A 16,294-nucleotide genomic window follows, 5' to 3' on the forward strand; every position below is an offset into this window, starting at 1 on the left:
GTCCCTGTAAAACCTAAGCAATTGAGAACTTTGTGACATGCATTGCAGTAAATTATTGTACTCTGGGGTGTCTTGAGACCCAAGAGTATAATAGGTGGAGGCCCAGGGGAGGTGAGAAAAAACCTAAAACATTCATACTCTCTTTCCCTCACCTCTTTTGCGCCTCCTTGCAGTGTTTGGCACTCTCCTGGTGACATCATGTGCTTTGGGTCACCACTGAGGCCTGTCATTGGGCCACCAGTTATCTCTCTTCATCTCTTTGATGAGGTCACCACTGTGATTTGGCCACCAGTGGTCATATGGGCACACCAAGCCCAATCACAGGCCTCAGCAGTGGCCGTGGGCGCATGACCTCATCAAGGAGAGCAAGAGAGATCACCGGTGGCCCAAAGGCCTCAGTGGTGACCCCGGGAACAGTAGAGTGCCAAACGCTGCATACAGACACAAAAGAGGGAGGTGAGTATAAATGGTTTTTTTTTGTGTGTTTTTTTTTAATTTTTAACATCTCCCTTGGGCATTCACCTATTATACTCTGGGGTCTGAAGATACATGTTGCACCCAAAATGAATCTGGGATCCGAGCCACCTGAATAAATCACAGATGGATAGATAGATAGATAGATAGATCATAGATAGATACATGATAGATAGATAGATAGATAGATAGATAGATAGATAGATAGATAGATAGATAGATAGATAGATCATAGATAGATAGATAGATAGATAGATAGATAGATAGATAGGAGATAGATAGATAGATTATAGATAGATCATAGATGATAAATGGATATTAGATAGATAGATAGATAGATAGATAGATAGATAGATAGATAGATCATAGATGGTAGATGATAAATGGATATGAGATAGATAGATCATAGATAGATCATAGATAGATCATAAATGGATATTAGATAGATAGATATTAGATAGATAGATATTAGATAGATAGATAGATAGATAGATGATAGATTTGCTATGGAGATTCATTGTTTTACATACGGCCTATGAACGTGAAACTGGAGAAATATTATAATCCCAGCAAAGTTGCTTCATTTTTAATATTTAGATTTATCGAAGCGTTAAATATGAGGATTGTGAAGGTGCAGATTTCATTTAGCTAAGATTCTTACCAATACCAGACTCATCTTGTGTTCTTACTGAACTGCGGATTAAGCTATAACTGGGGAACATTTATAATTTTTTTTAAAAAACCAGAACAAATTATTTTGGGGATTTATGATCCTGGAATTAGACTTGGAAATGTGAGACCGGACCGAGACTTGGGGATTTATAAAACTTAGCAGAATTTATTCATCTCTTCCTAGGTCCATAGAGTTACATTTCTTTCTGCCTGGAAACATGTGTCCGGATAGCCGGGAATCCTCTTCCTGGATTGGGTTTTGTGAAAACAATGTATTTCTGCCAGTTGAGAAGTAGTCGTTTGTTTCAAGGACTTGGACAGTGTTCTCTTGAGATATAAATAATGTATGTAAAAGGAATCTATATATTCAGGGTAGCGTGGTTTATTGTGTGCGGGTCTGTGCAGTGGAAAGTCGTCCGCTCTTAATAAGCTCTCCGAGCCCCCACTGAGCGCATTTAGGATGGAAAATGTGCTGAGTTCATCATCGGCTGCTTGCACTAATATGATGAAAACAGGCTGGAGCACAGCACAGGTCATTTATCATGTTAAAATTTAACAATGCTGGTTTTATGTGTGCTTAGTTGCTTGTTATTTTATAGGTAGTTTAAAGGGGAGCTCCGCATGTATGGCATGCTAGGTATAGTAGTGCGACCATGGGCTACAAGTCAAGATTCCCGCTGAAAATTATCAGGATATGTAGCGGGGTGATCAGTAAATCAGTATAAATAATAGTTTGGTCTATTGACCTCTTCATGACCAAACCAGAATTATAGTACGTAGAATTATTATTAGAAACATAGTATGTTTTGGCACAACTTTTAGTTGGGATAAGGCCCCTATGAGTGTGTCTTTGGGGTATGGGAGGAAATCCGCACAAACATGGGGAGAACGTACAAACTCCTGGCAGATGTTGTTCTTGGCAGGATTCGAACCCAGGACTCCAGTGCTGCAAGGCTGCAGTGCTAACCACCCCGGGGCCCATTCTTATGTTTGTTATGCAACCCTATGACTGCTGTGTGTGATGGGCCAAACCTAAACCCTTGTTCTCATTCCCTGCTTTAGGTCAGTTATTGCAAGGTTTTTTTCTGCAGATTTCAACCTCTGAGAAGGGGGAATACAGGGAAATCTGCAACGAAAACGCACCAAATTTCATGTATGTTTGCTGCAGCCATTATTTAGCATTTGCTAGACATTTGGGCATTACCATCATTCCCTTTGTCAGAAGATTTTTCTCTGCACCCCTGACTAGGAGTAACAACCAATAGTCAAGTTAGTCATAAATTTCCAGGAGGAGTAACTGAGAAATAGGACAAAGTAAGGTTCTCGGGACAGATGCTCTCGAATTGTTTGTTTTATGAATAATACATGTAGACTTAAAGGGGTTCCTGACTCCCAAATCGAATTTTCATACTGATGACCTATCCACAGAATAGGTCATCGGTGTGCGATCTGGCTGGGTTGCACACCCGGACCCCACACGGATAATCTACCAGTCTACTGCTTCTGGCACCTGGAGACTACTAGAACAGATCTGTGTAGAGTCCAGATGTCGGACCCCAACAGGTCACGTACCCTTCCCGACCGTTTTAGTTTATTGCACTTGAGAAAGGGCTCATGAAGGCTGGAAACGCGTTGTGTTGATCTGTTAATAAAAGGTTTACCAAGATCTCCTGATTTTCATATGTATGAGCCAGTGAGCGCAGACATATTGTTGTCGACCCCCGTTCTCCCTTCATCCAGATCACATACCCATACTGTACCCTACAGATAGTGTGAAAATTTGATTTGTTTCCAAACAACCCCTTTAAACACACTGATATAATTTTCTACTTTTTGTGTTCTTTTCCGTAGTTTATTGTGGAATGCCATGGAAATACTCTTCTCCCACAATTTTTGGGCATGTATCGGCTAAATGTGGATGGTGTAGAGACCTATATGATTGTTACAAGGAACGTATTTAGCCATCGACTTTCTGTGTATAGGAAATATGACTTAAAGGTATGTACACTATCTATAGTTATATTGCAATACAGTACATTAGAAGTATCCATTTTTAGTCTGTAATTCTGACAAATCTGTTCTATGCAAAAAATTGTGCGAAGATCCCTATTATCGGGATGGTGCTTGTTTTGTTTTAACCATCTCTCCGTCAGATGACGCCATACACTGAATGGAGGAGATGGAAATGGATGTACTTAGTATTACATTGACTATTTCTGGTGCCTCTGCGCTCTATAGTCAATATTGAGACTCTTCTCTTTCATAGGACACCAGAACCACTGTTCTAAGTTTTCTAATACCCAAGATCTATGCAATTCCTTAGATTCCCTGTGTTATTTAAGAGCCTGCCCATCTGTCCTGCAATGAAAAGTCATGTACAGATTTCTGTAGTCAATAAACAGCAAGTCATTTTCCGCCCAGGACTTTGCAGAAAGGATCCGAGATCCCTGTTAATATTGAAAATGCTGCAAGAATGTCAACAGTTTTTCTAAAGTTTCGCAACACTTTAAATGGGTATTCCCACGACGCATACTCACCAGTCTTCACTGCTGTAAAATCTTTTCTTCCTGGTTTCTTGTGTCATTTGGTGGGCGGGGTTTCATATGCAACCTGCTGTTTAGCTCCGCCGCCACATAGCGTGATCCTATGGCTGAAGGGCCTGTGATGTCATCAAAGGTCCTCAAACAACACTATATGCAAAATATTGGACTATGAAGTACAGGCAGGAGCAATTCCATTCTGTGTTACATACAGAGACTGCCTCTCTCTGCCATAATGAACACCATTGTATTAGCTAGCCTGATAACTGGGAGAACAGAAGACGAGTTCAGAAATGAAAGCAGCTCCTCTCCTCTATCTGAGAGCAGGAAGCTAGGTCACGTGGTGCAGACACAGGAATGTCTAGAAACACAGGCTCGCTCCCTGCACTTATCCCCTCCTCCCTCCCCCCTGAGAGCAGCAGATACATCACTTGACTTTTGAGCAGATAAGTCAAGGGCTGCGTCAACAATGAATTGAATAAAGTAAGATAGTGGACAAACAAAGCAGTTTTGCTGAAGCAATGTATTTAGGAAAAGTCTTACATTCTCATTAACAAGCAGTATAGATAGGATCCTTGTGATGGGACAACCCCTTTAAGTATCTGTGTTGGAAAACCCCATGAAATACACTGGCCAATGTAGAATGGCGTGTTGGCATTCATGCCACATGACCCGCCACCGTCTTGTTCAGAAACCTATGTTGGGTTTCTTCCCAGTACAAGTCACATGAATTCCAGTAATACCAGTAAGTAACTGGGGAAAAAATCATAACTGATCAGAACATAGAAAGCGAAATCAGTCTCCGGGAAGCCTCGTATACCGGGCGGATTTCTATCCTTCTCTCTTCTTTCTGCAATCAGTCGGAGAAGCCTTCTTACGGCAGACGTGTGACGGCCGGAATGGTGGACGATAAGTGACAGGAGGAGCAGCTTTAATTCTGCAATCAGCATGTAGTGTTAGATCAACTTTTTGTGAAGATCGTGAATTATTCATAGGAACCTTCTCGAATCTTACCCTACAAATAATGATTTATTCTAGGACCGCACATCAATAATTTATATATGTGGAATAAAAGTAAAATTGACCTTTGCAATTAAGTCGTGGTATTGTCTATAATGATTGGCTCATGTAGCGCAGACATAGTTTAAGGTTCACTTTGAGCGTAATATGGAGAATGTATTAAAGAGTTTTTCCACTTTAGACATTTATGGAGTATCTAACGCCATAGATGTGAATAGAAAGACGCCCGTGCTGTATGTGAGTGACCACCTCTCTAGCCATTCGCTGCATGGAGTCATCCAATGGTGGCCTCTTCACCCGGTGAAACAAAAATCGGGGATCTCCTGTATTCCCAATAGATGGGGGTTCTGCGGAAGACCGTACTTGTCTGATTCCTCAAAGTAATGCTATTGGATCGATTGTTGTGTTAAAGGGGTTAACTAATGTATACCTCTTTTGACCCCCCTGTTAAAAAAGCACTCGCTGGACTGGCCAGCTATAGGCCCTGCACCCAGCACCCCTGGCAAACAGATGATTTGTGCCAGGGAAGCCAAGTTTTCGCTGCTTTGGCCATACAACAATATATGGTGGCCATACAACAATAGCTTATCATATGTGTAGTGCCAAGGAATGAATTAAGGAATGCTCTTAAAATAGAGTCAATAATACGGGTATGGATTCTAGATGTTAAGGACACGTTGATCCAGGGTTTTTATACTGACTGCCAGATTGGAGTCAAGAAGGAATTTTTTTCCCTGAAATGGGGCAATTGGCATGAGCCTCATGGGTTTTTTTTTTTTTTGCCTTCCCCTGGATCAACACTGTAGGGGATTGTAGGGTTATAGGTTGGACTTGATGGACTGAGGTCTTCTTTCAACTTCATCTACAATGTAATAAATAATATAATATGAGGATGGGTTGAGTCCTCCCAGGATAACTCATGTTTTTCTATAGTGGAATACCCCTTTAAATTGGTATCTCTCTCTGCTCTTAGGTTATAAGTTCGTACTTGATCATATATTTCAAAGGCAATCGGTCACCAGAATCCAGCCCAGCAGATAGATAGGTTAGGGTTTCCCTTAAAGGGTTTCCCCTTGTGAATCACTGCCTCTGTTGCCAAGATGAGCTCTTTGGAGCAATGACCTTGTCCTCATTGCTCCAAAGACGTAAGCTGCAATGCCCTCATTGCTCGTTTGCATATTAAATAACACGGAAATATGTTGGCAATGGAGACTCCAATTTGCGAGGATAAAACACCCTTTGATTCAGGTGACCCTAACCTATGTATCTGCGTGGCTGGTCTGATATGTTGGGTTCTGCTGACACTCCCTTTAATACGTATTTTCCTGTACTATATGTCACTTAATATTCTAGGATATTTTTTTAAAACATCAGTAATGAATTAACCTCTTCTTTTCTGTTAATAGGGATCCACTGTGGCCAGAGAAGCCAGCGACAAAGAAAAGGTACGGTGCTAACTTCTTAAAATTCCTTCTTTTTTTTTTAATCGTTAGATCCATTTTAGTTGCTCTTCTCATTCGTGCTTTCATCATGTAAGAAAAGAAAAAATGTGTATCAACATTCCCTAAAATAAGGAGCAGTCTCTGTATATCAGGCACCTTGTCCATACAGCGGTCAGGAGCCGTGTTCTGTCCACAGGAGCCTGGACGGACATCGGCTTCTTTCTGGGAATTTCTTATGGTCCCAGCTATCCCCCCTCCCCTTCTGCAAAGTTATAGGCAAGTTTAGGGAGAGTGAAAATGCTTCCAGTAATAGATGGGTTAATGGTTTATTTTTATCAATTAACAAATGAGGGGAGTGAAGAAAAGAGAAATGTAAATCCCATCAATATTTGGTGTGACCTTGAGTCCTGGAAGTGATGATACGGCCCCCACAGATATAGCCCTGATCTCATCATCATCCAGTCTGTCTGGGGTGACATGAAGAGACAGATGGATTGGAGCAAGCCTACATCCACAGAAGACCTGTGCTTAGTTCTCCAAGATGGCGGCGGGAACAACCTCCCTGCTGAGTCCTGCCAATAACTGTCTGCAAGTACCGAGAAGAACTGATGGAAGGCAAAGGGCAAAGGTCACACCAAATATTGATGGGATTTACATTTCTCTATTCTTCATTCACTTTTCTTTGGCAATAAACTATTAACCCTTCTAGTTCCGAAAGCATTTGCACTTTACAGCATGTACTGTATATATACAGCATACATTCATATAAGTTTATCTTAAAATACAGAAAAAAGCCACAAAATCCACCTGAATCTACTCGGATTGTGCAAACTTTCTAAAATTCCTTTTTATTGTACCCCCATAAAAGCAACACCCCCCCCGATATCCCCATTTTTTGGCCATTCAGAGACTGAGCGTGATTGGTTGTAGAATTGTTTCCCGGCACTCGTGCTCTCCTGACCGTGCCCATACGATGCGCCACATTGAATCGCGTATTTATAGCCGATTGTCTCAAAATATGTTCTTGAGCGGCTGTCCTCCACTTCATCTTCACCGACCTCCTACAGCTGACACATTCTTGCATCTGTTTTGACTTTTTCCCTTCCCCCAGAAGATTCATTGTTCATTGATAGGACATCACTCAGGAGTCCATTGCTGAGACAGATTAGTCTTCTCCCCGGCATGTGAGGAAGCACTTAGCTCCCCGGTGGCCTGTCTTTTCAGCGAGGAGGTGCAGCTCCACGATGGTATAAAATTAGTGGTTTTAGTTCAGCTTACTTCTTTTTTAGTCCTGACAGTCTGGGCACGGTGCCAGGACATAAGAAGTCAGCTGCTCGGTGGAGAATTGAAAATGGAAGAAAGGCTAGGAAAATAAAAGACGATTACAGACAGGACACATTCCCCCGGGATGCGACATCTCACTAAATTCATTGTATTGCTTTCCCTAACAGTGCAAACACATATTTTTATCCAATCAGTGCATGTCATTGCTTGTAAATTGCTTGTTTCCCTGTAGTATTGCATCTAAATATAGGAGGATGCAAGCTATACATTAACATAATGATTATTGCTATAAATATGCTCCGTGGACTCTGATTCTGCAGTTGTCGCTTCCATGTTCCCCTCGATTGGGGGTTAACCTACCAAATGTATATTAGGAAAAATCAGGTTACTGAAGGAGGGAAGTGTGACTGTAGATCTGATTATGGGAACTTATCGCTTTGCATAGGAGCTGTGCATGCAAAACATTAGATTTTTACTTGATACATTGAGGAAAAGGGTTGCAAAGTCAATATATCCTAAGGAAATTGGAAGGGAGACTGTAAAATAATAACCCTTTGCACCTTTGAGATTTACTGTATTGGTAGTGGTTATGCCTGATACTGTAGGGTTATCCTCACATGTTCTATAGCAGATATCCGAACCTGACACTGGAACTTCTGCTGTGGGTTTCATGCAGATAGTTACATAGTTGATGAGGTTGGATAAAGACATCAGTCCATCAAGTCCAACCTATAACCCTACAATCCCCTACAGTGTTGATCCAGGGGAAGGCAAAAAAACCCATGAGGCTCATGCCAATTGTGATACTTTCTTTGCAGATTTTATATCTCCAACTACACAGCATATCTATGTGAACTTACCCTTAAAAAAGGTTTTCCCATAAAAGTTGTTTGCAAAATTTTTAATTCATATTTGCAAAAATTGTCTACAGAGTGTTAAAAATTGTGCTCTAACCAACTTAGTGGTGACATCTTTTGTATTGATTGGTAACCAATGGAAATGACCATGAATGCAGGAACTTTTTATGGTCTGGGACTTGTCAGAAACACAGCCATGATGTCGTTATTGTGGGCAGGTTATCAGGAGGACACTATATGTATGAGAAGATAACCCGGACACAATAAGGACATCATGGCTGGTTATCAGGAGGACACTACATGTATGAGAAGATAACCCAGACACAATAAGGACATCATGGCTGGTTATCAGGAGGACACTATATGTATGAGAAGATAACCTGGACACAATAAGGACATCATGGCTGGTTATCAGGAGGACACTACATGTATGAGAAGATAACCTGACCACAATAAGGACATCATGGCTGGTTATCAGGAGGACACTACATGTATGAGAAGATAACCCAGACACAATAAGGACATCATGGCTGGTTATCAGGGAGGACACTACATGTACGAGAAGATAACCCGACCACAATAAGGACATCATGGCTGGTTATCAGGAGGACACTACATGTATGAGAAGATAACCCGACCACAATAAGGACATCATGGCTGGTTATCAGGGAGGACACTACATGTACGAGAAGATAACCCGACCACAATAAGGACATCATGGCTGGTTATCAGGAGGACACTACATGTATGAGAAGATAACCTGACCACAATAAGGACATCATGGCTGGTTATCAGGAGGACACTACATGTATGAGAAGATAACCCAGACACAATAAGGACATCATGGCTGGTTATCAGGGAGGACACTACATGTACGAGAAGATAACCCGACCACAATAAGGACATCATGGCTGGTTATCAGGAGGACACTACATGTATGAGAAGATAACCCGACCACAATAAGGACATCATGGCTGGTTATCAGGGAGGACACTACATGTACGAGAAGATAACCCGACCACAATAAGGACATCATGGCTGGTTATCAGGAGGACACTACATGTATGAGAAGATAACCTGACCACAATAAGGACATCATGGCTGGTTATCAGGAGGACACTACATGTATGAGAAGATAACCCAGACACAATAAGGACATCATGGCTGGTTATCAGGGAGGACACTACATGTACGAGAAGATAACACGACCACAATAAGGACATCATGGCTGGTTATCAGGAGGACACTACATGTATGAGAAGATAACCCGACCACAATAAGGACATCATGGCTGGTTATCAGGGAGGACACTACATGTACGAGAAGATAACCCGACCACAATAAGGACATCATGGCTGGTTATCAGGAGGACACTACATGTATGAGAAGATAACCCGACCACAATAAGGACATCATGGCTGGTTATCAGGAGGACACTACATGTATGAGAAGATAACCCGGACACAATAAGGACATCATGGCTGGTTATCAGGAGGACACTACATGTATGAGAAGATAACCTGACCACAATAAGGACATCATGGCTGGTTATCAGGAGGACACTACATGTATGAGAAGATAACCCGGACACAATAAGGACATCATGGCTGGTTATCAGGAGGACACTACATGTATGAGAAGATAACCTGACCACAATAAGGACATTATGGCTGGTTATCAGGAGGACACTACATGTATGAGAAGATAACCTGACCACAATAAGGACATTATGGCTGGTTATCAGGAGGACACTACATGTATGAGAAGATAACCCGGACACAATAAGGACATCATGGCTGGTTATCAGGAGGACACTACATGTATGAGAAGATAACCCGTACACATTAAGGACATCATGGCTGGGTTTCTAACAAGGCTCAGACCATAGAAAGTTCCTGCATTCATGGTCTTGTCCATTGGTATCCGATCAACACAAAAGAAGTCACCACTAAGATGGATAGAGGGAATAATTAAAATGTTTTAATTTATTTTTGTAAATTGTTAAATATCTCTAAATCTTTATCCAATTAGAAGTTAATGTTCAAGGAATTAACGTGCTAATTTTTGACAAATCTCCCACCTTATATAAGAATAATGTGTATTTTCCCTCTACGTGCAGCTGCCACTTAGAGAAAACAGTTACCTCTAGTTTGATTTCTTTCCGTCATGAAGGTAGTTTATGGTCAAAAAAGTTCTTAGCCATGAGAACAGTTTAGAATGAGTCTGTCCCAATACAACAGATTATACCAATACTGCATTTTCTTTCAGGCCAAAGAGCTGCCAACATACAAAGATAATGACTTCATCAATGATGGTCAGAAAATCTACATTGATGATAACAACAAAAAGATGTTCCGTGAGAAGCTAAAGAAGGATGTAGAGGTGAGACTTATGCCTTTGTGTCTTCACTACATTAAGTACTGGGTGCAGTTTGAGTCCTTTAAATAGTCCATTAACCCTCCCACAGCTCAAGACAAACTTTGCTCAGGGCTTGAGCATTAGTTTACCCCAAGTAGGATATGTCCAGGGAAATGGCTGAAATGGTAGTCACTTTACATGGCTCTAAAACAAGACTAAGATGAGGCTCCTGAGTTAGTCTAGAAACTTGGCTGTCTCCTATGCAGCTTCACTTTAACCAGTGTGCAGGACAACACGAACAGTGCGGGGGGGGGGGGGGTTAGTGACTTCAGATAACCCCAGGGGAGGGGGCTTCATGAACTTTTGTACATGCTATAACCTCCCCCCACCCATTGTCAATCAAAAGTACAGCTGCAAATAGCGTCTCTCCCTATGGAAGACTTTTCCGACATCTTGTATGGACATCCCACTAATTTAATAGACAGTGTAATGCTTCACTTTTCCTGCGGGAGTGCTGTTGGGGAATTGAACACTTGTAGGCTGCTTATCTCCGCAGTGAACACCTTTACTAAATTTCCCCAACAATAAAAACTTCAGTTGTATTGGAACCAAACTAGTAAATATATTTTTCTTCCATAGTTTTTGTCTCAGTTGAAGCTTATGGACTATAGCCTCTTGGTGGGAATCCATGATGTGGAAAGGGCAGAGCAAGAGGATGTGGAGAGTGAGGACAACGAAGGTGAAGAAGAAGGAGAAAGTGATGGAACGCACCCTATTGGCACGCCGCCAGACAGTCCTGGGAACACATTGAACAGCACAAGGCCACTTCCACCCGGAGAGTTTGACCCAACCATTGATGTATATGGAATAAAAAGCCATGAAAGTAGGTTATAATCCTGAAATCACATATTAGTCTATACATAAGGGGAACTTGGGTAGGTTCGGTAGTGTGTGTGTGTGTGTGTCTATGTTGTCAAGTCGCTAGTCTTGGATATCACAAAGGACTCATAAAGGCCATGTTGGTTGTCATCAATCAGAAGTAGGTATGGGTTGTCCAAGAAGAAGTTTTATTCTGGAAATACTATAGAGGGTAATAATTTTTTTTGCATTTGTTGCGTTACAGATGCACCCAGGAAGGAAGTGTACTTCATGGCCATTATTGATATTTTAACTCATTATGATGCGAAAAAGAAAGCAGCACACGCAGCAAAAACTGTTAAACATGGAGTAAGTATTGTAGCGAAAATCAATAGCGATCGCGTCACGTTGTTACACCCCATTTATTTATTCATTCTTCTTCTTCTGTACCACTCACATATTGTGCAGCACAGTACAGAGAATGTCATTGCTCACATCAGTCCCGGTCTCCAATAGGACGCACATCTATCATCTCGCACAAAAAATTTCATAGGAAGCCAAAGAATCAGTCTAGTTTTGGGAAATGGGAGGAAAGTGGGAAAAAATCTAGAAGAACCCTGGGAGAACCTGCAAACTCCTTATAGACGTCATGACTAGGGTTGAGTGATCATGTTCGGAAAAAATCGGATTCCGATCGGCGATCGAGAAAATTTCGCGATCGGAATTCCGAACACGATCTTTTTAGGTGGGTTCGAGATCGGTAGTATTTCCCACAATGCCTTCACACTGAGCATATAGTGTATACTCAGTGCGTAGGCTCCGCTGCAGTTCCATAGGAATGAATGGAAGCAACCGGCACACAGCCTTAGCCCCCTGCGCGCCGGCTGCCTCCATTCATTGGAATGGGAGGCTAAACTAACATCTCTAGCAGCTACTTACTTCTAGAGATGGCTGCTCTGGTGCCCTCCTTCTTCTTGCCTCGCTGCCCCGCCTCCCAAGTTAGTGTTTAAAGCGCTAGGTAGGCGGGGCCTGTGGCTTAGGAGAGTGTGGGTGGGTACAGGGCGGGGAGACGTGACCTCTCCCCTCCCAGTACCTGCCCACACTCTCCTAACCCGCTCACACTCTCCTAACCTGGCAGGGAGCAGCAGCGAAGCAAAGAAGAAGGAAGGACCGGGCACCGGACCAGCCATCTCTGGAGGTAAGTGGACACCAGGGGGGACTAAGTAGCCAGAGTATTAAAAAAAAAAAAAATCCTCTGGCTACTTAGTGATTCACTACACAGCGTGGATTCTAACAATTCTTAGAGTCCATGCTGAATAGTGAATAGGATTGTTTTTAAAATCCGATCTCCGATTAATTAAAAAATCCCATTGACTTGCATTGGGATCGGAATTGGGATCGAGATCGGGTTCGAATGAAAAATGATCGGAAATCGGATTTTAAAATCGATCCTGAAAAGTCAAGATCGGCTCAACCCTAGTCACGACATCTATGTATAATGAACTTGACTATCTATCGTAAAGGTGTCCATGCAGAGTAGAAATTGGACGACAGACTACCATTTGTTGACCAAACGATTATTATATTGTCTGGAAAGTATCCGATAGATAAAAGCTGGGGTTTTTTTGTAATTGGTTTCCCCTTGGAAGAACATTCCCAGCCAACATGGATTAAAATGTATATGGCTGTGATGATGTGAACAATTTCTAGGTCTGAAATGCCCAATTCTGATTCTGTAACCCTACACATAGATTGTTGGGAGAATGGGGGGCGGTAGAGCTGCACGGGAGCATGAGCTAGTCAATTTGTCACGTTATACAAGAAGTACGGACAGCATCTAATAAAACATGTTTACAGCTTTACTGTAGTTCTCATAAAATCCCTATACACACACGATGGTAGATGTTTACGTGTTTCAGGCTGGTACAATTCATAGTCCTAGTGTAGATCATAGACGAATATGCTGTGACTAAGAACCTACTGACCTAAAACACGTAGGCGTCTGCTGTCTTGTGTGTGTATATGGCTTTTATGGGATTTACAATAAAGCTGTGAACATATGTTTTATTAGATACTGGACTCTGTTAATACAAGGATGCATGTAATGTGAAGTAGTATGCACATCTGGATATTCGCCGTCTCACTGTTGTAGGATATATGTAAGATTTCCGTGGCATGCTCTACAGCTCCACCAGCAACATTTCCTACTTTTGGCTGAATATTAGGAACTCCTCCCCATAGCAATATTTGGACCTGGGATTTTTAATAGGACTGGACTCCTTTAAAGGGGCTCTATCAGCAAAATCACGCTGATAGAGCCCCACATATGCGTGAATAGCCTTTAAAAAGGCTATTCAGGCACCATAAATGTTATATTACACTACCCCCCAGTTTTAAAATAAAACCCTAAAAAAAAATGTGCTCTACTTACGCATCGTGCACGCTGGGCGGGCATTCAGGGTGTGTCTTCATCCACGCCTCTTCTTCCTCCGATGTCCTTGGGTCCCGTCTTCCTCTGGCACTCGCGAACTGACACTGATAAAAAAAAAATGGCCTGGGCGCCTGCGTAGAAGCCGCATGCTACTGCGCATGCGCCCAGGCCATTTTTTTTTATATCAGTGTCAGTTCGTGAGCGCCGGAGGAGGACATCGGAGGAAGAAGAGGCGTGGATGAAGAAGACGGCGCACCCTGAATGCCTGCCCAGCGTGCACGATCCGTAAGTAGATCACATTCCTTTTTAGGGTATTATTTTAAAACTGGGGGTAGTTTAATATAACATTTACGGTGCCTGAATAGCCTTTTTAAAGGCTATTCACGCATATGTGGGGCTCTATCAGCATGGTTTTGCTGATAGAGCCCCTTTAAAGAGCATTTGAAGGGTTTTAAAAGGATTGTCCACTTTTCTAATTATTGATGGCCTATTATAAAGCTGGTCCATGAATTTTAGATCTGTAGGATCCCAATGGCTGGGTATGAGCCATTCCTGGACAGCGCCGCTGGGAGCCTGTAGTGGCGGGTTAAGGTACTGCAATCCTTTCCCATTGACTTCAATGAGACAGCAGTACAGTATCTGAGTCTCTCTACACATTGTTTAGTGAGGTCCTGGCATGTAAAGATTACCAGGAACCACATTGTCCATGAACTTCAGACCTGGTCTTGCATGCATTCACCATTATAATCTATTGGACACCCACCCCGTCCAAGCAGTTGCATCTTAATCGTTGGAATACCCCTTTAAATTTGCACTCTCTTAAAGCTGTCCTATCCTTTTGTTTACAGGCAGGTGCGGAGATTTCCACTGTTAACCCAGAACAGTATTCTAAGCGCTTCTTGGACTTTATTAACAACATCCTGACGTAACGTCTTCTGACACCGAGAAGTTTCTAGGAGACGAGGCAGACGTTGATACGATATGGGTGGAAAGACAGACAGACCGTGCTGTAACTTATGCTCACCATGCAGACAAAGACCCCCTAGCAACTTACATCTTCTGGCAAAGATGACCCGTGTGGGGGGGATTACTAATATCCGTCGCTTCCTGGCATAGTCCTAGTTATTTTTTACTTTTTTCATGTTTTAATTGAAGAAGGAAATCTTAAATCTGCTTTACAAAGTTGCACAAAAGAAGATAAGAATATAATGCACAGACAGACGCAAGCCACATGAAATCAACGGGATGACAAACAAGGCGCATGTGACGTCGGGATGAAACCGTAAACTGTAGATCAGTTTATTTTATTTTTATTTTTTTATTAGATTGTTGAGTCAGTATTCATTGCAGATAATATTAGAGGGACGAGAAGACGTTTCAGATCTGCATCACTGAAGAGACCTGGTGCACGTGTGAGGACCTCTGTGGCGGAGGAAAGGGATTCGGGATGGAGCAAAAAATTTTTTTGTTTGTTTGTTTGTTTTTTACAGACGAGACTGTTTAATGCCGACCTCTTGGGAGCATTGATGCCATAATGACAATGTACACAAGTCTTTACACTTTTGCCACAATAATCTGCACTTCACTTTAACAGGGATCGCATTGTCTTGTTCCGGGAGCGTCGCCGTACCATCCACTTACATGTTACTGAGACATTACTTGCTTGCATAGTTTTAGACAAGTACCAATAACCTGTTGATTCTTCTCTAGCTTTCAGACAGGCCAGGCCATGTTGGAGATTGATAAAGAACAACCGTTTACATTGTAACTGGAGGGCATTTCTCTTCATGTTCTCAGTCTGTGATCTTCATGTCTGTATCCAGTATGTTCAATAGACTTTTTCAATTTATGTGTTACAAAAAAAAAAAAAAAAAAAAAAGAAAATACAGCATCGAACAATGAAGTGGATTCAGTGTCCGGCGCTTTTCACGTCTTGCTAATTTTGTCATTTTTGTCCTTTGGAAAGGCTTACAAGGTTACATTTCCCTGATTTCTGTTACAATATTACCAGTAAATTAATAAAAATTACTTGAAACCATAGAAAAACCCCTTTAATAAGGCGGGTATCCGGATCTTTAAAGAGGAGTTACATCTGGCATGTGTACATGGGCACTCTTAAAGGCGTTTGGGGGACATTTATGATGGGGATGGAGATTAATCGAAAGTTAAACAAAAATGAAGATCAACAAGGATAACCATTAGGATTTCATTCATCTTGGTTGTTTTGTTTCGGAGGCCCAAGGGAGGGGATCAAAATAAAAACGTGTTACTATCTTGGGCTCCGGTGCAACCCCCTACTGGTTTCAGCATTTCTACTGTCGACTCATCAGGGATCACTGAGGCCTTTGTGAAAACAAA

The 16,294-nt window shown here is 42.0% G+C and overlaps 1 protein-coding gene across 3 annotated transcripts in view; it reads left to right on the forward strand.

The window, feature by feature from the left end:
• PIP4K2A (phosphatidylinositol-5-phosphate 4-kinase type 2 alpha) overlaps window positions 1-15,299 on the forward strand; it is a 79,646-nt gene extending 64,347 nt beyond the window's left edge. For all 3 annotated transcript variants that reach the window (XM_075271743.1, XM_075271744.1, XM_075271745.1), the window contains exons 6-11: window positions 2,998-3,144; window positions 6,113-6,151; window positions 10,558-10,671; window positions 11,287-11,530; window positions 11,771-11,874; window positions 14,785-15,299. In XM_075271743.1, coding sequence (XP_075127844.1) covers window positions 2,998-3,144; window positions 6,113-6,151; window positions 10,558-10,671; window positions 11,287-11,530; window positions 11,771-11,874; window positions 14,785-14,865 — 729 coding nt within the window. In that variant the 3' untranslated portion in view covers window positions 14,866-15,299. The remainder of the gene's footprint in view (window positions 1-2,997; window positions 3,145-6,112; window positions 6,152-10,557; window positions 10,672-11,286; window positions 11,531-11,770; window positions 11,875-14,784) is intronic.
• Window positions 15,300-16,294: the final 995 nt, after the last annotated feature.

This window comes from Leptodactylus fuscus, chromosome 4, assembly GCF_031893055.1.
Source record: "Leptodactylus fuscus isolate aLepFus1 chromosome 4, aLepFus1.hap2, whole genome shotgun sequence".
NCBI lineage: Eukaryota > Metazoa > Chordata > Amphibia > Anura > Leptodactylidae > Leptodactylus > Leptodactylus fuscus.